The 25342-nt window shown below is 39.9% G+C and overlaps 1 protein-coding gene across 1 annotated transcript; it reads right to left on the bottom strand.

Annotated features, from left to right (window-relative positions):
• Positions 1 to 3293: 3293 nt before the first annotated feature.
• SERPINB5 (serpin family B member 5) lies at positions 3294 to 24537 on the bottom strand. Its single transcript, XM_063077358.1, has 7 exons — positions 24514 to 24537; positions 17357 to 17531; positions 14857 to 14994; positions 11992 to 12109; positions 9559 to 9701; positions 5121 to 5288; positions 3294 to 3709 (listed from the first exon to the last, which is right to left on the bottom strand). Exons 2-7 carry the CDS (start codon positions 17522 to 17524, stop codon positions 3317 to 3319), a joined length of 1128 nt encoding a protein of 375 aa, XP_062933428.1. The 5' UTR covers positions 17525 to 17531; positions 24514 to 24537; the 3' UTR covers positions 3294 to 3316.
• Between the last annotated feature and the right edge of the window lie 805 nt (positions 24538 to 25342).

Raw genomic sequence — 25342 nt, 5'->3', positions numbered from 1 at the left:
GAGGAATTCTTTCAGGTGCATCCAGTGTCCATCTGTCAAGGTTGATGCCAGCTGGCAGATGGTGGCCTCGAGTACCGAGGTTAGGAGCTCTAGCTCTGGACTCACTCTGCATGAGTTCAAATTGAGCCACCAACATTCATGAGCCCTGTGACCTTGAGTTGATTATGTCTCTGTTCTGTGTCTCGGAATCCTCATGTACAAAATGGGATTATAATGTCCTCCTCATATGTTTTCGGTGAGGATTAAATGGGATAATGTATCTGTAATTGATTTGTTGGTGAGCTGGACTATGCAGGGTGCAAGAAAAATGCAACCGAATTCTCTTTCCAACACCCTTTCAAACCCACTCTGTGGCATCTTCCTTCCGATCTCCTAGTCTAAATCTCCCACACTAAAGATCCCCAGCCACTTTCATACCTTCATAAAGACATTTTCAGAAAAGAAAAAGCCCAGAATTCTTCTAAGTCAGAACTTCAGTCTCTTTTGATTGAAAGCTTTGCCGTCCACCACAGCTAGGGTCTGACTTGGGCTCGCTACCCACAGGGGAAGGAAGGGAGGTGGACTTCCTCACCGCCACGCACCTTTCCCTGCCGCTCCTCCTCTTCCACACGCAACTTGTGGGGCAAAGGAAGGAAGGAGAGGGAAGGAGCAGAGAGACCTTACCTGGCTGGGGCTGTTGTAATCTACTATCGAGTGTGAGAGGGGACAAATGTTAACCGTTTCCCCCAGAGTATGCTTCTGGGTTCTTTGGAGACCCCACGCCCTCGCTGGGCAGAGCCTCTGAGCAAAGTCTCTTTCAAAAGAACCAAGCCTTGCTAAATCCTTCCTGCTCCACTCCCCCCGCCCTTGCTCTTCTTTAGGAGCCCCTCCTGCCAGTGTCTGTCTTTTAGTTAGAGTCCCAGGTTTCTCAACCTTGGCACTGCTGGCATCATGGGCTGGATAACTGTGCTGTGGGGGTCTGTTCTGAGCTATATGGGATGTAGCAGCATCCCTGACCTCTACCCACAAGATGCCAGATGTCCCCCACTTGCACTGACAAAAATGTCCCCTCAGGGGGCAGAATTTCCCTATTGAAAACCACTGCATTTGACTGTCCCAGGCAAAAGTTGACCACAAATTTCAGTGTTTTCCAAATTCCGGGAGACACTTTAAGCTTTCTGAACACTTGGCTTAAAGAGGCACTAATCTCTCCTCTTCCCTCCTCTAAATACTCACCAACCTTTTTCATAATCATCCCATATTTTCTATTTCATAGCCTGGAAAAGGGGACTAATAAGCCAAGAGTGGCAAAACCTGCTTTTGGTCACTCCCAGCAATCCTGCATAAAAGATCTTTTCTTTTTAGAATGTGGAGGTGTTGGTCACTTTTTGTACTCGACATTCACTGCAAGAGAAAACACGTTCAGTTTAAGCACACTGTAGGAACAGAAACAGAGCTATGCTGAATATTAGGTTCCAGGACACCATAGTGAGTTTAAAACAAATGTACAAGGCACTGAGAAAAATGTGCTTAATGTGAAAAGATAATATTTTAAACACATACAAGTTACTAAAACAAAGTACATTTTGAGGGTAGGTCTAAAGTGGAAAAGGCTATAGAAAAGTTCCATGTCCTCCTATAAGGCCTCTGATTTCATGGCACACTTTTATGTGGTTGAGTCATTCTAGCACTGCTCTGGTCCTTTCTTCTCTAGGATGAAAGAGATGTGGGAGGAAGAACCAAGAGCTGATGGTCACAAAGAAAGGAAAACAAAGGGGAAGGGCAGTAATTAGACTTACTCCTTTTTAGTCTACATCAATTCCTCAAAAAAGCATTTTTTGACATACAAAAGGCCTTTGTAAACAGATGCCATGGTTCTATTTCAAAATAGCAAATCTGACTTAATGAAAAAGACAAGACACGTAGCTCAATAATATTTTATTCTCAATAGAATAGGAGAAATTCAATAATGAACTTTTAGAGCAAGGAGAATGTATTTACACTGAATGGCAAGGGAGAGATGAGGGAAGAAATGCCACAAAATCTTCAGTAAATACAACCTTTTTTTAGTGAATTAATAAATGTACCTGCAATGTAGATAGCTTATCAGACCAACTTTACTGTTAATGTAAGTTACAAACTTGCTATCTAAAGTAACTAAACCCATAGACTTTGAAAAAGTATGTGACAGGGCAGCATGATCACTTTAATAACTTTATATTTTCTAAAGGTATTAAGTTCCTTTCCTTTTCCCACTATTAACATTAGTTTTCCCACTATTCAACATTCATAAAATCCTTTTGTTGGCTACTGTGAGAATCCCTGTGCATTTCAAGTCCCTGGTGTCAGACGTCCAAAATCTTGTACGTCAGAAGCCCTCTCCACCGGTCTAGAGCCAACCAACTGACCCGGTGGGGCATCTAAAAACAGTGAAAATCAATTCTTCATAAGATCTGAGTTTCCCCTCAGGGTCCTGCACTCCAGCTACTACAGGTCTGTAATTCCTTATCCAACATTCCACAATCTAAAAAAAATCTTCAAATAAAGTTCATTTAGCCGCAAAATTTGACCACTTAAGGGCTAGAGTTTTTATTTATCCACTTTGTGTGAATATTCTACATTCTGTTGCAGAAATATTCAGGTGATGATTTATAGGGTGCTAAACCACTTTTTTAGATTGTGGAATGCTGGATTAGGAATTATAGACCTATAGTAGCTGAAGTGCAAGACCCCAGGGGAAGCTCAGACGCTATCAATGGAGTTTCATAGCATACGGCATGTGCAACGTATTACCTTTCTAAAATCTTAAAAATTCAGAGTTTGAAAAACTCTGTCTCCCATGGTTTAACATAAAGACTTCTGTACCTACAGCAGCCTGAACACGTGCCCAAGTTTCACTGGAGCTGGGACAGTTTTGTGGCACTGCAGTTTCTTTAGTCCTTCAGGTGAGAACATCTGGAACATTCTATATCCTAATAAAGAATGGCAAAGCTCTAGGAATAAGATTCTCCAGATCTTCCTCACAGGAATTTTCTTTGTGGAAGACTGTATTTCTACCAATAGCCTTGGATAGTTTAACAAATAATAAATATTTTTCCTCTAAGGTGATTCCTTTTCACCAAAAGTGTATGTCATTGTCTTTTATGGGGAAAAAAAGGAAACAAAAGAAAGAATTGAAAAGAAGGGACTATTCATGTGAAGCCTACCTATGAAAGTACTTTTGCTTCCAGCAACATTAACAATTTATTGTATTCAGAAAGTGATTCTCTGGATGCAGAGTTTACAGAAATCTGCATCCACAGAAAAGTTAGGGGGGACTTTCCATGAGCTACACCTCTTAAGGAGAACAGAACTTGCCAAAGAAGATGATGTTTCGAGTTTTGTTGTGCCTGATGATGTAAATAAAGGGGTGGTCAGCATTGAATTCATCCTTGTGCTGCAGGATTCGCGACCCTGGCACCTCTATGGAATCCCCACCATCTTCAGTTATTTCTAAGCACACTCTGTGAATGACATTTGATAGGGTCACTCCCTTGGTTTCTGACATTCCAGAGAAATCAGATGTAGTTTCATTAAAGATATTTTTCAGCCCTAGGTTTTCCAGACTAGGCTTGGGATCAATATCCTTTTCCACCTTAAATTTCGGAATGGAGAGTTTGACTTTGGCATTGGCCATGGTGCTGGGATTGGTCCACTGCAACAGCGTCTCTGAGCTGAGTTGTTTTTCAATCTGAAGAACAAAGAGGAGAGAAAATTACTTTTATTTCCAATTATAAAAGATCTTGCTTTATAAAAACATAAAGTGTTATTGTGAGCCCAGTTTCAAAGCAGTCTGGGTAGACCATCAGAGATGGTCCAGCAGTTTTGGTATGTGACAAGTTTCTCTTCCAGGACCCACCTGCAACCCAGCCTTGCTCTCCTCCTCCCCATCCTACAGCAGTGCTCCCTGTGCACTGAAATTTAGGAGGGCAGGATTTTTGTTGTCATTGTTTTAAGTTATAAAGTAGCTTTACAGAAACAAATGCACAGATTATATACTGACACATACACAATAGTGAAATGAATACAAAATTAGAAAGATGTATATACATATTTCTTGAATGCTTATAATTTCTCTACGAGGAAATTCAGGATGTTCATGCATGTACCAAATTTAATAACTCAAATTAAAGCTGAAGTTACTCTTTTTTAAAAGTGGGATTTGGACTGTCTCTGAGTCATCCTTTAAGATCATGGTAGTGAATGCATCCATTTCAGTTGGTATAAAAAATGAGAGATATGCAATAAAGCATAAAATGACTTAGTCATAAAATTCTTCATTAAGCAAATCTTAAATTGCTTCTTGCCCTTCTAATCTCCCCACTGGTTAGAGGAGAAACACATGTATAACTGAGAATGATAATACCTTGACTGTTACTATTATGGAGCAATATAGTGCACTGACATTACTCACGGGAAACCTACAAAAATCAAGGATGTGGCAAGGTCACGGTCTGATTTTCTTTAATAGAGAAGGGAACCACTGGATTCTCTTGCTAATCTATTACAATTACTTTTCCATGGATATTGTTTTATTTAGGACAAATTATTAGGACCAAAAGATTGTCATAAGTAACTAGAGTTTTCAAGCCAACAGGTACATTCTCTTGTCCATTTACCACGCAGGAGTGGGGATAGGGAAGGAAAATCCATCCATAACTCAAAAAGACCACTAAAACAGAAAAAAAAAAAATCCCTCCATTTTGTATGGGATATCAACTATATCCCTTCTAATACTGATTAGAAGTACCTCAGATTGTGACATTATTTGTAAATAGGGTCATTGCAAGTGTGATTAGTTAAGATGAGGTCATTAGGGTGGGCCCTAAGCCAATATGACTGGTAGAACTGTTGTAAGAATTAAATTAGATAATGTATGTAGAGAACTTAACACAGTCCTGGCACATTGTAAGTGCAAATAAATGCTGTTTTTAATATTAAGGAGGAAAGGCCCCAGAGAGGACCAGGAAACCCTTGGAGATGACTGAGCCCGTGACGTGGAAGGTGAAGCTGCCAAGCCACTTCTCACAGACACACAGCACTGTCCATGAATCTCTGTGCCACGCAGCGGGGGCATTTTGAACTCCTGCCTCCCTCAGTACCTTCTCCAAGCCCGTCGATTCATCCTCCACATCCTTGGGTAGTAGAATGAGCATGCTGAGATGTTTATTTTGGAAAGGAAGCTCTATGATCTTACAACTAATATCATCAATGTTGCCCATACAGAATGTGGCCTCCATATTCATCATTTGTACTGGTTTGGTGTCGGTCTGTAAAAAGAGAAAAATTTAGACTGCTTACTTTTCAATTCATGCAAGCATAAATACATAAATGTACACACATATATGTACACAACATATATACACACATATACACATACACGTACACATATATATAAATATATATACACATATATGTACAAATTTGCTCCTGTTACAGTTTCTGATCATTATGGCTTATAATCTATCCAATGAGATCCAAACTGTACTGCACCCAAACCATCAGAGACTGTCTTGTGAAAAGTTTATGACTTCCTTTGAAAAGCTATTACATTATAGGAACTATATATAATGCTGTATCTGTATACATTAAAAATGAGACAGTATGACTGAAAATACAGGCAGAGTTTAAGTTAGTCTTTACAGATGCCTACAAGTATGAGATCTTTAAATTACTCCCAGTGGAGCAGACTTGAAAGTAAATTCTAGTGCAAACCTACAGATCCATCTATATATCTTTCTCTAATAAGATACCTAATTTTAGAATCTTAGCATATAGCAGGACAGAGCTGTATTTGTGTCATCCTCTCTGTTCCTCTTCAGTTTGCATCATCCATTCCTCCCTGTCTTGCTACCTACTCTGATCTGAGCAGATGAAGAGAGTCTGAACTGGAGATAAGAAACTTAGGTTTTAATCCCAAAAAGTGACAAACAAATGTGACCTTAAGCAAGTCACTTAACCTCTCTGAGTTTCAGTGTCCTTGCGAGAGGAATGAGGAAATTGGTAAATTCAGGACAATGGTTACCACTGGGGAGCAAGAAAGAGGAAAAGACAATGGTGGCAGGGAAAATAAACAAGGCAATGCAAATGTTGTTATAGTTTTTCTTTAAAATATCCAAAATAAGCAAGGCAAAATATTAAGTTTACATAGTTGCTTGGTAGGTACATTGGCACTTATTATTCTCTATAATTTTCTACATGTTCAAAATATTTCATAATTTTAAAAAATGAGGATGTTAAAAATAATTATCTCAAAGTCCTTTTCAGCTCCAATGCACGCCATGTTCCTCAGCCAATGGAATCCATGAAAGGGTCTTATTGCTCAGGTCTTCATCTCCAGGCACCATCCCAGGACTCTTCTACCCTCTGCCCCCATTCATATCTGATCCCCTGTCTATGCTACAGAGAAAACTGAAGGTTATCTGAAGGAAAATTAATTCAAACTAAGATGTAAAAGACTGATAGTAATTTAGTGTAACTTATCTTGATATATACTTCTCATGGGATATTTGCCTGTTAACTGAATATCTTTTGGGGGATAGCTCAACTTCATATGAGGCCTGTAGGGTAACAATGAAGTAAAACTTTAATCTTCGATCTTCCCAGAGTAAGCTGAACCTTACCCAACACCTCTCTCAAGCAGAACCAAACTTTACTTATTTTATTTTTTGTATACCTCTATTTTAAGACTTGCCACAGCATTAGAAATATTTATGTGACTGTCTTTCCATCTCCCAAAAACAACTAGAATATAGTCAAAGCAGAAAATATGTCTTATTACTTTGGTGTGTCCCAGCATATAGTAGTTGCTTGCTAAATATTTGGTTGATAAATAATTGAAGACTTCAACTCTATGTAAAACAAAAAATAGAATTATAATAGAAAAACATGCTACTTTTAAAATTAACTGAAAATCCTTCCATTTATTTCTCCTAAAGAAGACATAGATTTGTCTAAAAATCTCCATCAGGTTAGACTTCTAATAGTTTCTGACTGTGTGTATAGTTGTGGCCTCCAAAAGCTGTCATCAATTTCACAAACTTTTTAAACTGTCCAAAAATCAGTACTGAACATGGGTACAATATTTCCATTTTCTGAAACACAAACTTAGACATATCTTCTGAAAACAGAACTAAATAAAGACTATCTATCCCAGAAAATAGGCTATAATATATGTATATGTGAATATATGGGTATGGATAAATATATATATCTTTTCAGAATAGGCAGTATACTAAACTTTTAATACTATAACTTCACCAATCTAGTCTAACCCTTAAAGGAGACACCACGAGACATGAGAAAAGGTTAATGTCACTCAAAAAGGTCAGGGACTGACAAAAGCAATTCAAAGGAAACAAAGGTAAAGTAATAGCATCAGCATTCAAAAGGAGGGTGCATCCCCACGCAGCCTTGAGAAGCATTTTATTGCTTTATTAAGTGAACCACTGAGAGATCAATGGTTCAAACTCTTATTAATTCTGTTCATAGAGTCTGAGATTCCAGGATCTGATGCAACCTAGCTTTACGATTTGATAACAAGAAACGGCACACATTCTTCCTCCCTTCTCTAAAGACACCCATTAACACTTTCTTAAATGTAGAAACTACAAACCTTAGTGAGGTCAACACAAAAGTCCATGCTCTACTCACTGACTATTACAACGTGTTCGTGATGTTCTGGGCTGGCCCTGGGGCCTTTACGAGAAGCGCCATTAGCAACATGTTTCAGATTTCACTTTAACATACTTAGGATCCCTTTGCCAGCCAGTCCCAGGGAGGAGTCCCCTTGCCACCAGTCAAATGAGCCAGAGGGGCCACTCCTGACCCTGTCAGGGTCACTGGGGCCAGCACTCTTCCCTGACTCACAATAGAGGCTGTGTGAAGACACGTTCCGCTTCAGGTCCAAATAAAAGACAGCACTAAGGAAGTCAAAAAGGCATACTTCAAACTCAAGAAACTGGATGTGAAAAACGCAGAGTCCAAAGAGTCTAATGTGTCCCTAGTACCCAGACACGCCTCTTGTGTGCAGGGTCAGGCCTGTCCCCAGCAGTCACCCTTAAGAAGACCACTGCAGTTGGGAAGGTAAGCTCAGGAAAAGGAAGAAGGAGGACCTCCTCGCCCCCCTCCTCCCAGCATCCATGGATATTTTGAGTAGGTAAAGAGCAATAACAGTGGTTATTGTCCTACTCTGGTGAAAATGTCCAATGGACCTTGCATAGGGGCCCATAGTGGTGCCAAAGACCAATCAGATTTTGTTTGATATTGACTGTTTAATTAAACTGACCCTTGAGGATTGGTTATTCATTCGACAAATCTGCTGAGCACCTACTAATGCGTCCAGGACTGGGCCAGGAATTGTAGACATTGAGATGAATAAGGCATGGTCCCTGCTCTTAAAAAGGCCATGCACTAGTGGGGGATCTAGATAAGTAAAAAAATAATTAGATTTTCCTGGGAAAGGCATACTCAGGGGAGAGAAGGTAATATGAATAAAAACTCTGTGGTAACAGAGAAAGAGTAATGGAAGCCAGCCCAGCTAACCCAGATATAGACTGTATTTTGAAGGGCTTTTCCTCCTGGGTTCTAGCACTGAGAATGTGCCACTATAACTGGCAAAAATAAAAAGTGGTTGATACTAGGTACTCTATGTGCTGCGAGAAACTAGAAAACCAGAATTAATGCATAAGAGTGACAAGATGAATAAGCTACCTTCACACATTGTGCTAACCAAAGTACTGCTTTAAATCTGAGTTCTTCACACAAGTCAGATCCTACCAAATGAGACCACATCACATCATCAGATAGATTTGTGAGTTTTCTTAGGCTCTCTCATGAAATGGGTCAGTTTTCCAGTCTCCATTCTTTGGTTTCATTTACAGAAGAGGTACTTTATCTATTTATATTAATTATTTTGATATATTCACCTGAATAGTATGAATGAGACTGCCTTACAAACCAGGTGTCTGATTCTTTCCCATAATAACTCCCAGTGATGCAGATACGTAAGCGCTACTTTTTTATTCACAGCCAACAAGTGCTTCAATGCATCTTATCAATTATAAATTAAAATACTACAACCATTTCTTTCATTATCAATAGGTGAGAAGATGAGATCACAGAGAAGTTAATCAATCAAGTAGAAGATTCCTAAATGGTCAGAGTTTCATGATATTCCAAAGGCCTCTGATAAAAGGGGCTGATTTGTTTGTTTTCTTTTCTTTTCCATTCTTGCTAAAGGTCCCAAATATTTTTAACTATTTTGCAGTTAATGATTTAGCTTTACCCACTGAGTTATAAGTTTCATAAAGTCTCACTCTGCTCAGACCCTGAGAACATTATGGTAAAGAGTGAGGGAGGGTCTCTGGATTATGGTTCTTTTTTTACTACTTACCTCCCACCTGTTCATCTTAGGAAAGGCACTTTACCTCCCTTTCCCTCATTTTCCTCTTTGGAATGAATTCCTGTCCCCTCTCTGTTGCTATAATTTTTCAAATCTATACTTGGGATTCTTTTACTACTACATGCTGCCCCACATACCTTGTTGACTCTGAAAGGGCATTCTTTTGTTTCTGATTCAGGAAATTTCTTCATCCACTTTCCAACAAAGTAGGCAGCATTAACCACAAGGATTTTGGTCTGGTCATTTACACTGTTGTCACCTAAAATATTCTCAAAGCGGCCTGCAAACAATTTTAGGAAATCACAAATTGCACAGTTATTCTTCCAAACTAAAGTCTGATATTCACATGAATGTTCATCCACTGGGTATTTACCACTTGCTAGATGGCCTGGTAGCCCAGACCATCTCATTTCAAAAAGATTCTTTTCTCTTCTTCCACTTCCACAACCAGACTCATCAAAGAGACCTAGGATTCAAAGCCAGGTACTTCTGATTCCAAACCTGCGCTCCTGAACAAAAATACATGATGATTTGCTTTACTGGCCCTGTGCTCAGCATGTTTACATGTATTACCTCACTATTTTTACAATTATCTTGTAAGGCAAAGATCATTATCTCCATTTACAGTTGAGCAAACTGAGGCTCAGAGTGGCCAAGGGGCTGTCCTAGTTCACTCAGTAAAGCATGTCTGATGCTAACACAGGCATTCCCCTCAATCCTACAGCTCTCCACCCCTCCCCCAGTTGTACTCCTTGCAGGCAGGTTGTTTGCCTCAAGGTCAACTGTAATCACCAAAAGCTCGATCACAACTGTAATTATTATAGAGCTCAACTCCCCAATAGCCAGACAGTTCAACAGTGATAATTTCTTAAAAAGAACTCCTCACATTTGAATGGCACTTGACATTTTTATGGAGTGTTTTTATTCACCTAATCTCTGATTTTCACACCAATGCCCAGGGCCCACTTCACAGATATGTAAGGGGCCCTGCACTTGCCTTAATGTTCTGCTGTCGCCATCTTAAAATTCTTAATACATTTTTTAATAAAGGGCCCTGCATTTTCATTTTTGCACTGAGCCCCACAAATTATGTAACCAGTCCTGCCAAAGCTATATGATGTGCTTATTACACAATAGTGTTATTGCAGAAACTTGAAGAACAAGGATGTACACAGGGGCCATAAGAGGCAGAGCTTCAACTTAAAAGCCGAGCTTCCGCTTCCAAATTCGGAAGTCTTTTAACTAAACTACCTTCTCTAGTCAAAACCTTAAATGTATTAAGATTTTAAAACAAAAGGCTCTTATTTAGCAATTCTGAAAGCAAAACTATTGCACAACAATTTAAACAGCTTTTTACTTATAAATTTTTTAATTGCTTTAACTGGTGTTACTTATACCAAAGTTTTTTCTTTACATATGAAGCCAGAAACTTCAATAACAAATATAAACACACATGTGTGTATGCATATATATCTATGGCTACCATTTGTTGGTATATATGATCTAATTTGATCCTCACAACTACCACATAAAAACTAAATCAGGTAACATATGGCCCATTTTACCGTTCAGTAAATTGAGGCTCCATCTCCAAACACTTGGTAAGTTGCAGTGTCTGGATTTGAACCTAAGTCCTGAACGACTCCAAACTGTCTGCTCTTTCCATGCCCACACTCTGCAGTTACAGCCCTAGGGGACCACATCACTTGTGAGTCAGTGCAGAGAGACGGCTGCTCTGGGCGCTGCTCAGTCTCACAGGAAGTGTGTCTCCCTTGCCCTGGAAGTGTATCTGTCTGTAGGTCAGTGACTAACTACAGCATTCTTCTTTCGTGGTTAGGTACTGTCTCCCAAGGAGACTCTCTATCCAAATACAAATATATCTCCTGGGAAGGGGGACATAGTCACTGTCAAAGTCAAAATCACCTTAGCTCCAGTTCCTTTCTAGCAAGGAAGCTGACTCAGAGAATTTTACTGGAGGAAGGAGGAGTCTGGGAAGGGAGAGGCTTGGGTGAGAGCACTGAGCAGGAGGCAGGACCGGGTTGGTACAGCCAAGGAACCCCCGGGATGTCAGAGGCAGACCCGCAGGGGGAGTTGTGGACTGAGGACACACTTCCACTATGGTTTTGTTTTGTTTGTTCTGTACGTGTATTTGCCTAAGACCTTTTGTCCTTCTTTCTTTCATAAATTTGTAGACTTTTTGAGTTGGAAGTGGCCTACGGGATCTTCACGTTATAGTCCACTCCTCATTTTCCAGATTGAAACACTGGCCTCGTGATTGCCGGGGCCTACTTTGTTAGAGGCTCTACGGGGCGTGTGGCAGCTCGTCAGAGAGCGAGGCAGGAAAACTGAAATTGAAGCACCACCACTCTGCCAAGTGATGAGATAATGCTAGAAATGCCCAGAAATCCAAGTTGTTGACATGGCTTCACGGGCAAGAATTTAGCTTGTGTATTAAAAATATCCAAGGAATCCTCCAGATGTTCAATTTTTTTATGCTTGCAGCAGGGATTCATGAGAAGCGAGGTCTGTTTTCTCAGCGATTTATAGCAGAACAAGTAAAGGGTACTTGCCATCTGTGAGCTCCTTAATTGAGTTGTTGATTTGACCTTTCGTTTCTTCAAACTTATCTTTGAAGTCAACGGTTTCAAATTCTTTTGCATAGGGTCTTTTCGTAGAGCTAACAAACTCCTGAAAAACATCCAGTTCATAAAATCACAAAATACTAAGTACGGAGTCAAGCTATTGCATTGTTACACTGTTCTAACGAAAGGATTCTTAAATACTTATTGCCATGGATATACTCTCAAAATCAGTAACACTATATGAATTGAAACCTCCTGTAGATCACTGTGAACTTCCTTTGTATTAGATGTTTCATTTCTCCAATTATGACAATATCAGTTATTAAGTGCAACCATCAATTTAGTATTAGCTTTGAGGGAAACAAAAGAAACACTACATTAAATATACCCAATTAACTATAATGTGTTCCATTTTACATATATGTGCATATATACAAGGGTACCTCAAAAAGTTCATGGAAAGATTCATATTATGTTTTAATTCTATTTTTCCATGAACTTTTTGAAGTATCCTCATACATGTATCTTAGGACAGAGAAAATGTACGGAAAAGTGAACTATGGGCAGTAAACTCAATACTCACTTAAATAAATATTCTATACACTCTTGCTGCTCAAAGTATGGCCCAAGGATCAGGAGCCACAGCATCACCTGGGACGTTGTCAGAAATGTAGAACATGAGGCCCCAACCCAGACCTACTGAATCAGAATGTGCATTTTAACAAGATTTCCAGGTGTTTCCTAGGCACATTAAAGTTTGAAACACAGTGCTGTAGAGAACATAGCAGTGGTTCTAACTCTAATGCTCGTTAAAAATGCAAAATCCTAAATTCCATCTCCATTGATCTTGATTCACGAGATTTGAGGCCAAGAATTTGCCCTTCCCAGGAAGTTCTTACGCAGGTGGCCCTCCTCAGACCACACTTGCTCGTACTGTTACCTAGTAAATTTGCAGATGCTATCCAACCAATAGGAGCAGTGGAAAGCAGTCCCAAAAAAAAAATCCTGTCCCAAAAAAAAATCCTGTGCTACAGAACATTTGAGGGGCCAGGGATGGAATGCTGTGGATTGAATGTCCCCCCAAACTCACTGAAGCTTAAATTGTGTTCCTCAAAGTTCCAGGTATTAGAAACTTGGCCTTCACTCTGACAGTGTTAAGAGGGTGGAAAATCCTATTATGGTCATTGAAAAGTGGGGCCTTGAAGAGGTGATTAGCTCATGAGGACCATGACCTAGTAAATGGATCAATAAGTTAATGGTTTAAAAATGGTCATGGGCACGGTCTTGATGGCTTTAAAAAGAAAGCCAGTGAGGAAGTTAGTTCCCTCTGTGCTTCTGCCATCCACCATGTGACACCCTGCTTTGCTGTGAAGAGTCACTACCCAACAACAAGACTCTCACCAGTTTTGTTCCCTGGGCTTTGGACTTCCCAGCCTCTGAAACTGTAAGCAATAAATATTGTTTCTTTATGAATTATGCAGTTCTGGGTATTTTGTTATAAGCAGCAGAAATGGATTTATACACCTTGCAACTCCTGGTTTGATGGAAATAATTCTAAATGTTGAATGGAAGTTCAACCAACCTAAATATAACCTGATTAAATGTCATGCCATTTCACTCCTTAGTACAGGGCTCCTTGAATTTCTTCAGAGCATCTGTAGTCTTAGCCAATTAACTTAGCTTCAGTTAACTGCAAGCCAACTTTGAGATTGACTGTTGTGGTTGACTGAGACAGCCTGTGCCATCTAAGAATATCAGATGCCTCAGCCTCACCAAGATGAAGGGCCTTCATTTTCCACATTGCCAGCAATAAAAATGTATCAAGCATCTCCTTAAGGATCACTTAGGGAGGTTTTAAAAGTTTTTCATGCCCAGACTTCAACTCGTATCTCAATTTTTTTTTGTTTAATTCCCCCAGATGATTGTTGGAACAAAAATCATTGTGTATATGTGTCTTCAAGCAACAAAAATAAACTCACAACAGTATTTAGTAACCAATGTCCTCAAAAGATCTCAACCATGAAAACAACTACCTACTGCAGAAAGTTGTAAAATCATGGTAAAGTATTTAGCTGGTAGTATACCTTCCAGATTTGAAAAGCTTGAAATTCTGACCAAACAGGGACTGAACCAACCCTATATTACTAAAGTAAGAGGAAACCCCCATGTAGTCTAGAATGTTGGTTATGTGTTTCAAATACAGATTTTAAAAATACTATTACAAACTCTGGGGTCAAATGTAAGGGTACCACACTGTTCTTTCTATGATTCCTTCAAAAAATAGCTGAACTAAAATAAGTTTAGCTGCCTTATATAGATACCTACCTGACTAGCCTAGTACAACAACAAAACCAAATTGTGACTGGTGAATACTGTTAATTCATAGTTATTCTTTTTCTTATTGATTTTGAGGAACATCAGGAGAACACTGTGTAAGTGAACAAATGAGGTGGAGAGCTTAAAACACTGTCCCAGGCCATATGTCCTGCTGTTTAAAGAGAAAGAAATTTAAATCACGAGCTGTCTTGTACTCCTTGTCTATGGAAAAACAGTTACTAGAAAGTTAATTACTCCATTCTCCATTCTCTCAGAGGAAGCAGAAAGGAAGGGCAGGATTTATGAGGGAAAGGAGAAGCCCACACACTTCTCTACATTTTGAGCTAAAAGATGTGACTGCAATTGATTCCTGCTGTATTCAAACTCTCCACAAGGACTCATTTACTTTAAGAAGCCCCTAATCTTAAATAAACATCCTAGGAATGAATTACACTGAAAAACAATTGTAGGTCTAACAATGTGAAAATGCCATTCCTGGAAAAAGTGAGATCCTGCTAATTGCTTAAAACAACTTACCATAGAAGGATTCAGAGATTTGTCTATGTAGAGCCGCTTGATAAGTTTCAAAGAGTAAAAGGAGCTAAGTTTGTTTACATCTGATGTTACTGTTTGAAATCCAAAAGGCACATCTTTGACATTTTCAAAATGAAAGACCTGTAAGAGAAAAAGCAAATCCATTATCCAAAAAGCATTGCCTCTTCCTGCTGAAGTGGACACATGATAATGTCCATCCTCCATGAGGCATACAGTATCTCCCTGCTCAGTTGTCCCCACCAAGCAAGGCTTCTCAACCTCAGCACCATTGACATTTCAGGCTGGGTAATTCTTTGTTGTGGGGAGCTGTCCTGGGTATTGCAGTATGCGTAAAAGTATCCCTGACCTACCAGATGCCAGTAGCACGCACTTCTCCTGCTATTTGTGACAACCAAAAATGTCTCCAGACATTGCTAAATGTACCCAGGGTGGTAAGGGTAGGACAAGATTGTCCCCAGTTGAGAAACACTACCATAAAGATACTCTTCCTGATTGACTATAGGAAAAATTTACATTTTCTTCAATGTGTTGCCTGTAATGCTCACACAGAAGCATTTCCAAACTTGGAAAAAGATGAAACTGGTTTATAATTTCTATCCAATTTAGAAGCTAGAAGAGAAAGATTAATACCAAAAGAGGCAATCATTATGCAGGTATCAGGTAGAGGTACCTCTACCCAGGTCTATCTAGTCCCTTTAGAGGCTTGAACAAGTGCCAAATGAATTGATGTGTCATTTATGACAGGGAACTACAATAAATGGTGGGCTGCCCTGAGTGGGCTAGAGTCAGACACCCTGCCTTTGAATCCCAGCCTTCACCTGCTAGAAATGTTATCTTGTCCAACTATTCAGAGCCCCACTTTCTCCTCTGTGAATACCTGCTTTTCTGAATTGTTATGAGGATTACATGTATGATATGTAAAACACCCAAAACATCATATGGATCCAAACCATTGATTATTATTCTTATCATATCCCAAGTCATTTACACCCAGGATGCTATCATTTGAAGGGCTTAAATCTTTTTATTTTGTTCCTAACTTTTCTATGGTTGTGACCAATAAATAGTTCAGGATCTTCTCTGCTTTGTGGCACCACAAAATGTGATGTCAATATAAAATGATTCTCCCCTCACTCCATAACTCATAATGGCCATGCTCTGATGCCACAACTGAGGAAATGTGACCAAATCAGCACATTGAGCCAGTGAGTCATGTAACTTTAGCATTGCAGGCTCAAATTGGCTGGTCTAAGGCAGGGAATAACTCTCATGCCTAATTATGGGTAAAGGAGACAGAAAATTAAAAAGCCCAGGTAACTACTGCTAGGAGGACCAATTACATGTACTGAGAAGATCTTTCTTTATTAATTATTATTGAGGAACAGACCTACTGCCAGGGTCTTTTCTGGACTTTCCCTAATGGGATATGAGAAATGAGAAATGGGAGATGGGGTAGGGATTTTGAGTTGAGAGAGGTCAAAGAGGAAAACATATGAGAAGAGACAGCTCCTTTTCCCAGGACTGAAATTTCTTCTTCACGTCACACTCAATTACTTACAAAGCATGTTGTGGGTTGTACCTTCTGGGGATTTATAGGTACAAGAAGGCGTTCCCTTTTTAAAGGTTATGAGTTCATGGAAAGAAAGATTCTGTTGAACCTAGAACGATCAATATAAGAATAATAATGGAATGGAAGTAGGAGGACACATTCTTCTACTGTCTAAAAGAACATGAGGACTTGAAATGCAACAATCAGGAAAATCATCTGATTTGAAGATTAAGAACTTCACAAAGGTAGATAGTCAACCATAGCCAAAAAGAAACTCTAAAATGTGTGCGTGTGTATATGTGTGTGCAGAAGTATTATAAATCATCTTAGTCCATGCTTCCCAAATGGGATACTCAAGCCCCCAGGGAGTATTCTAAAACGTATATAAACACAATTCATCTTATTTATCCATGTTACTTGAAGGTAGATAATTTTAAATGTTATTTCTGTATTTAAACAAGCATGGATATATTATAGAATAGAATGTATTTGAGCTTGCATCTTAAAATAAAGCATGATGCCACAAATAAATTTTGTGCTAAGGTAGACTGTTTTGTTCTCTGTCCAAGCACAGGACAGAGGGTGCAGATTTACACTCTTTCTGGTCAGGATATTTGCAGTGGAACATTAAATAAACACCACCTTGATTGAAAATGTCAGTTAACTTGCTGAAGGTCACTGGTTAATGCAAACCTAAGTACTTAGCAGATCCCCAAGTTCACCATCACAACCTGGTGTCTGTTCTAACCATGAGCTGCAGGACACATAAATGAGCTTTCACATTTAAAAATAGGTTAAGAGAGTCCTTGAAATGGCACGACTCTCAATCCTGAGCAATTCTGATCACAAGTGTCCATTTTTTCTTCTAGGCACTGCTTATAGGTTCTGGTGACTATACTCCCAGTTAAAGTAGAAACAAGGTATGGGGCTTACCTGTCCAATTTCATTGGCTGTGTCACCCTTGGCACCTACTTGAGCAAGCGACAGAGAGGTGGAGAGGCAGATTGGAGAGAAGAGGACATTACCCACTGGCTCCTTTTCACACAGCTGCTTGAACAGGTCAACAGCAAAAGCCGAATTTGCCAGTTGTAGGGCATCCATTGTGGGCCTGGAACCAAGAACAGGGAGAGGTTAATTTCTAAAGCATCTTTAAAGTATTCTCAACTGCATTCTGTCAACACAGCAAGAATTCTATTTCAACAATGTAATGATCTTGAGTAGAAGAAAGAAAAGAACATTCAGTAAATTCAAAAAGGAAGTTGTGAAGAAACCTCTGGGCAGATGTCCTAGGGCGTATGAGGTCCTCTGTGTGTACAGCTCTGCCCAGAGTCTCCAAACTTGGGCCTATTCAGTCGCAATGGCCAGTGGTCACACCTCTTCTTCAGCAAGTGGTCAGAAAGTTGGCAGCACTAATCAAAATCAGTTGTTTTTATTTATCACTTATTGTTTCAATTAGGATTTTTGTTAAACCATACAAAACTGAAATTTTTGTAAATCAAAAATAGTCAAACTGCAGCAGTTGTGTGTGGCTCAATTTAATATTTAGTATGTGTTATGACTTGAATTGTGTCCCCCAAAAAGATATGTTAAAGTCCTAATACCCAGTATCTCTCAAAGTGATCTTATTTGGAAATAAGGTCTTTGCAGATGTAGTTAACACGGCGTCATACCAGAGTTAGATGGGCCCTAATCCTATATGACTGCTGTAATTATTAAAACAAGGGAAAAGACACAAAAACAGACACTTGCAGAAGGAAGATGATATAGACACACAGGGAGACCACCATGTGACAATGGGGGCAGAGACTGGAGTGATGCTGCTACAAGCCAAAACGGCAAGAATTGCTGGCAACACCAGAAACTAAGAGAAAGAAATGGATCAGATTCTCCCCTAGAGCCTTCAGAAAGAACATGACACCTTGAATTCAAACTTCTATCCCCCAAACCTATGGGAGAATAAATTTCTGTTCATTAAAGCCACCCAGTTTGTGGTGCTTTGTTACAGCAGACCTAGAAAACTAAAACAGTAAGTAATGCCTTAGTAGGACACTGAGCACACAGCAGCATTTAATAACAGCAGCTATTACTATTTTTGTTGCCCACACATACCTACTATGTGTAAGATACTATTAGGATCAACTGAGATCCTCCTTCTCTGAGCTGACAATCTCTTTGGGCAGATATGTAGACAAATAACTAAAATGTAGGGCTGCCCGTGCCATATGAGTGGCATAACAAGTAATACGGGAAGTAATAAAGAAAAGAGAACAGCTTCAGTTAAAAAATACAGAGCGTGGTAAAGGGGGTCTGGCAGTAAGTGGGCATCCGGTCATGTCTCAGAGCTTTTTAATTCTAATGCAGCAATTTTCAAGCATTATTCCTTGATCCCTGGAAGTCCCTAAGAACTTTTTAGGGGGTCCATGAAGTCAAAACTATTTGCATAATAATACTTAAACGTTTGCCATTCTCAATCTCTCACAAATATGCAGTGAAGTTTTCCTGAGGCTATATGACATGTCTTCTACTAAGAAATTTGCAGAAATTAAAAAGTGTTACTTTGTTTTTTACAATTTTTTAACAATAGAAAAGTTAATAACATTTATTTCATAAAAATGTTATTCGTATTAACATATAATGGTTGCATTATCATTATTTTCAAATAAGTCAGTAAATATCTCAAAATTTTTCCAGTTTTAATTTCTAATATTTCTAGTTTAGTAAAGACTAATAAAATTCACATTAAAAAGAACAACACTTTGGGGGTCCTCAGCAATTTTTATGAGTGTAAAGGGGTCCTCAGATTTTAAAAGTTTGAGGTCCACCTACGTACCTAATCTAGTAGTTACTGATCGAATCCAAAGGCACTTGGGTAAAATCAAACAGTCAGGGCACAGCCCTTTTTGGAAGCAGAGCAGAGTTGCATGGACTCCCAGGGGTCTGCCTGACAACAAGACAGCATGTTTCTTAAGGACATCAATTGATATTATTATCCCTGGGTGACTAGTGCATTGATCAAGGCTCAAAGCATTCCCCCAAAGCAGTCAGGCACATGCATACAGATACAGAGAGTGAACATGACATGAAGGTCAATGGGCAGGACAAGGGCCTTGGTGTCAGACAGAAAGTTTCACTACTCAATATAGAGCTTTTCCTTTAGCCAGGACCCAAGGGTATGTTAAAAGTCAAATGCATGAATAGGATCACAATTTCCACCTTACACCTAGACAGAAATTCAAAATGCAAAGACATGAAAATAAGATTACTGAGTGGGCCCCTGGTCTTCTAATACAGTATTTCTTCAGAATTCTCCCTTTTATGGAACATATGGCTTGTGTGTAAGATGGACTCAGAGAGATCGTAATATATCTCAGAGTCTGAAAAAGCAAGTTCATTGGCAAAAAAAAAGTTTGTTGACCCCATTCCTGCTCACTGGTCATCTCCACTGCCTTCCTCCTTCTTTATGTCCCTGATAAGCACAGCAAGTGCACTCAGGCCAGCGTTCCCATTACAAATCTATCACAAACTAACCTGAATCCGGAGTGGCTTCTTACTTTACTTTAAAGCCCACAACCTTATTCCTTCTCCTTTTAGGACAGGGTCAGAGGCCAAGGGATGACATCACACCCCAGTGGACGCTGACCAGCATCACATATGTACTGTACCAGCAGATGGTACTGAGACAAAAATGGAAGCCTACAGAGTGTTGCAGCCAGTGTGCCCACCACTGAGGAAGTTAAAGAAACTCTTCACGAAAGTTTTGGGGGATTCGTGTAACAGACTTCCAGAACAAGAAATCTGGCTTCCTCCAGAGGCAAATTTAACATTGATAATGCTGAGTTCATTCACAACTAGAACTCAACATGTATCTGGAATAATGAGCTGTTTCTTCATCAAACAGAGAAGCCTAAACCCAGATCCCTGCAAACTTCTCAACGTTTCTACAACTTGAGACTTAATCACACTGATAATAATATGAAAATACACAAACTGTGCTTTAACAAACACAAGTAGTTCTCCTCAGCATGTATTTTATGACCCTCCAAGAGAAGAAATTAGAATAATTTTGCATTGTCAGTAACAAACTGTACTTTTAATTGTTTCCTTTGTGTAGGAAAACTGTGTTTAAGACCTTGGATTAATCTGCTGAGAGAGTCTAACTGCAAACACCTAGAAAAGGATCCTAGAAATACATCAAAGAGTAAGGAAATATTCATTTTACCATTTTGTTCAACTAAAGCATTATTCATTCATTCATTAGAACATTTTGAGATACATTTAGCCTAAATGACTCTGTGAATACAAGATCATTATGGCTTTTAGTACAGTTAATTACACAATACAATGAATGCTGTGTTGCAATTCAAGGCTTAGATCCAGGTCCCTGAGAGAGAATGTAAATCAGTGCACATCTAACATCTCAGAGGTTTTCCCACCAGCGACAGACTCTGCCTTCCAATGAGTCCCTTCCTTTGCATGGCAGTCCTCAGTGCATGAGTCCAAAAAGGGTTGCCTTCCTGTCCACATGCTGACTGGCTTCTTTCTTAGAAAACTTTCTTTTGGGCTGGAGAAGGTCATGTAGCTCTTAATATCGAAGGGCTCAGCTACAGCAGCATTGCTTGACACTGGCCAAAGGTATCAGAAAAGGTCTGTACATGGAAATTGTTGCAGTGGCAAAAATCACCAACTAAGTAATCAATCAAATTTTGCATGGTAAATCTGATCAGTTGCTCTGTGATTAGTCCCGAGTGACCTAAAAACACTGTAAAGCTGATCTGGTCTGAGGTAGCTCAAGGGATGACTTTGACCACAACCAGTTGCCAATTGTCTGTTGCAAGACAAAGCATTTAAACAAATCTCGACAATATTAGCAATACACACCCAGGAAAAAGCATCAAGTTTCTACACAGGCCCTTTTGCATAAACAAATTCTATAAAAATTATAGGTACAAGAGTAGAGATTAGCAATTTCTACATAGTAAATTTACATGCCTAATGATTCAAAATGCTGAAATTGCTACAATTTTTTTCCATTTTATTATCACCTTGTTACAGATACCTCCTTTCGTTTTCACAAAACCCTGTAACAATTTTAACAAAGAGAATTCCCTTTACAGCTCCAATGTAGAAAACACTACATCTTTCTTATTTAAAAGTTTGAAAGACACTTTTATTTCAACCATAGAAAAGTGAGGTGGAAGTTTTAGTAGTAATAAAATGCAGTTTTAAGAATTTATTTCAAAGCAGCTTGTTTTTTTTTTTTTTTGCAATGTGTCCTAAAAGCGTAAACCTTTAAAGTAGGACAAGATCTTGGAGTGGATCTAGTCTGGCCCCACCTTTTCATCTCAGAGATGAGGAAAGTGAGACCGGCAAAGACTAAACGATTCTCCCACGCCACCCACGCAGGGAGCAAGAGTGGCAAAACCAGACCTGGAATTCATTTCTTCTAGCTCCCAGCCTAGTGCATCCCCGCCACACCTTCCCACCTCTTTCTTGGTAATTGTATCTTTGCTACTTATTTTTTCAGAAGTCTCTTGAGTTCCAAAAATCCTACATGTCCCAAGTTATCCCTTTAAAGAAACCAAAATATCCTGCGTAGTTATTTTTAATCAACACAAAACTTTTTCCCTGTGATTTTCTTACTTGAGGGAGCTTTTGTTCTCTTGCTGCCACTTATGTTGCAAACTCTTAATATTTTATTGTTTTCATTTAACCAGTATTAACTGAGTACCTACTGTGTACCAGTCACGGAGCCAGGCATTAAGAAATCGAAGGTAAACATGGTATTATTCCTGCTTCCAAGGAGCTATGGGCTAGTGGTACGAGTGTGGTGAGAGTTTTAATGGGGTGCACAAGTTACCATTGCAGCCCTTAGCAGCAACGGCTGAGCCATACCAGAAATCTCAGTGACACCTCAGAAACAGTGACATCTAAGTAAGTCACACTAAAGGTGAGTCCTAAAGGATAAGTAGGAGTTAGTCATGCAAAAATGTGGGCCAAAGAGAACTGACACAATTCAGAAACTGCAAGTAGCCCCAAATGAATGGAGACACATGCACTAGGCCAGTTGGGATTGGGGGGAATGGGTTGCTCACTTCTCTAGATTTACAGCTTGTCACTGGCCCCTGTATAAAGATTTTCTAAGTGTTGAATGCATCTAAGCCAATAGTCTTCAAATTTTTTGTCTTTAGACCATTTGGGTGAGATAAAGGCCCTATGGATAGGGTAACTAAATGTCCCACTTTGCCTGGGACAGTCCTAGTTTATGTCTGTGGCCCTGACATTAGTAACAGTCCCCTTTCACTCTCAAACATGCTCTGATTTGAACAATATATGTTCATCCTACTTATAGACCATCTACCAAAATCTTCTATGCACAGGTACATGTGCACACTCACGGCCATGGGCACAGTTTTTTCATCCCTTAAAAACTAGATTTTCACTGTGTTTGAGTATTGTGGGTATCATTTTGCCTAGCCTGCCTCATTTTACAGATGGAGAGATGTAGTGAAAAAAAATCTCTTAAGCATTTGATGTCACTGGTACTGTGGCAGTGCCTCGAGAAACCTTGCTGTTATAGTATCTATCATGGAATGCCTGAAAACACCACCTCTGCTATCCACGCTCTAAGTCTATGAGGAGAAAACTCAGTGCCAGATTAAGGAAATAGATTTTGTAGCTTCTGCAGTGTGAAAAAGTATTATGAGGATTAAATGAGTGGGTAAATGCATTTAAAATGTGCTATACTGGCAGAAAAGTACAATGCAGCAGTCAGTACTAAGGTTAATTGCTTTAACTTCGGATGGTGGAGGTGCCTGTGCTTTGCTCAGATATTCTGAAACATTGTATGTTCCTGTCTCTTTGAGTTTGACCACTGACCCACCCCACTGTTGCCAAATAGTAAACTAGAGCCAGACTCAGCCACACCAGAATGGCCCAAATCACTGAGACTGCAGAGCCCCCAAGTCAATCTGCAACCAAGAGGGATTGAAGTGGCAACAATTCAAGGCTTTAAGAAGCAAAGATATAAGCCAGCTAACTCGTTTTCTGCAGAGAACTCTTTCTTCAGACAGGTGTCCATCTCTCTACCCATCCAGGAACCCACCAAATACTTGATCATACTGGCGGGGACTGATGTTTAAACCCACCTAATTTTGAAAACCTCTTGGGAGATGTAGAGGGTGAAAAGGATTTAAGAGAACCCATGGTGTCATGGAAACATCCCCAGCTGCAAGTCCGAAGGCCCAGATTCTATTTCAGCAATGCCACTTGCATGCTGTGTGACTCTGGACACCACACTTCACCTCTGTGAGCCTCTGCTCCTCATCTACAGAGTGAGCAGGCTGAGCTGGGATGTGTCTAAGATGGAACAGCCTGGCATGTTAAATTGGCTTTTAGTATGATATGCTTAAACGAAGCCATAAAAGAAAAAGAGAGCCTATGACAAGGAAACTAGGAGCCAGACTAATTTAAAAGTTGTCCAAGAATATACATTTGAAATGTGTAACTTGTTTAAAGTATGCTAAAATCAAGAAATAGAAAGGGAGAATACCTTCTGTCTAGAAGAATGCAGTTCCAAGTATACCAGCACTGGTCTGATGCTTTAAAATGTCAAAAAGAGGAGCAGTTCATAAGTCTGAATCTCAACCCCACAATACCAACCAGGAAGGTGAGCCAGACACACAAATACTGCTCAGCTTTCTCCAGGTTTTGAGTACCACACCCCCTCTGAAACTAGCATCGCAAAATTCATTCTGAGTTCCAAGATAGAGCTGAAAATGTCCTCGGAAATATTTTCTCCTCTGTAAATCACCCCGCTGTGCCTCACCACCACCAAAACCTCCCAGCCCTGTACATTCTTCATATTCTTACCTTGTATGGTTAAGTGATCTTACTCCCTAGATGGCATTCCTGGCGCCCAAGGAATGGGAGCTGGACTTGCTGCGGATTGGGGAGATGAGATGCGACAGGCTAGCCTTGGAAAATAACCCATTATGCCCACCTTGTCCACCATTTCGAGTAAGCTCAAATAATTATTTTATGAATTGCCCTAAAAGGGGGAATCATCAGCCTTGCTGCCCCATTTTGCTTACCTGGAGTTACAGTTACGCTGGAAAACACCAGGCACAGGAAAAGGCAAGCGAGGCGCAGACGCCCTGGATGTGGAAACAGCCCTGGCTGGGGCGGGAGGAGCAGCTCGCTCACCTGCCCGGCGCCGCCACGCCCACCGGGGCCACGCCCCACCTGCACTCTGGCTGTCCCGCCCCGCTGCACTCTCTGCTCTTACTCATGCCACTTGGCAGCTTGTCCCTGATCGAAAGCAATGATTCAGGCTGAAGTTGCTGTTGTCTGCACAGCTTCTAAAGGCCTCCAACATGCTCAGGCAGGAAGGGGCTGTCCGGATCCGGCCTTGAGCAAAATACATACATACATATATACAGAAAGGCAACCCCAGAAGCCCACGCAGGACCAGACCAGGTGAACTACTATATGAAATAAAAAGAATATGTGATGACATTAATCCTACAAGCTTCTCAAACATGTTAGTGGCACAAAGAGTACTCTCCGTCCTCTGTGTAAACTGCAATAGCTCATTCTGTTAGATGTCAAAAGACGTAGCCATCTATTAAACAGAAAGGCAATCACAAAAGAAAAACACAGATATATATTTATATTTATATATATTATAATATTTAATACCAAATTGGTAGGAGAAATTGTTTGATGGTGGCAGAGGGAGTGTCCAATAAAACACTGTGATTAGGATATGCAGCCTTGCTCTGAAATCTCTTTGTGGAGCCTGCTCTGAACATCCCCCTGTTTTGCTGTCTCCTGCAGCTCTTCCATTCAGCTGGCCCTTCTCTCTTCCTACCAAATCTGTTCTCAGGAAAGAATCTGAAAATGAGCCAATTGCTTCTCTTC

The sequence above is a fragment of the Cynocephalus volans genome, chromosome 13, assembly GCF_027409185.1.
Source record: "Cynocephalus volans isolate mCynVol1 chromosome 13, mCynVol1.pri, whole genome shotgun sequence".
Lineage (NCBI taxonomy): Eukaryota > Metazoa > Chordata > Mammalia > Dermoptera > Cynocephalidae > Cynocephalus > Cynocephalus volans.
This window is presented reverse-complemented; position numbering and strand designations above follow the sequence as displayed.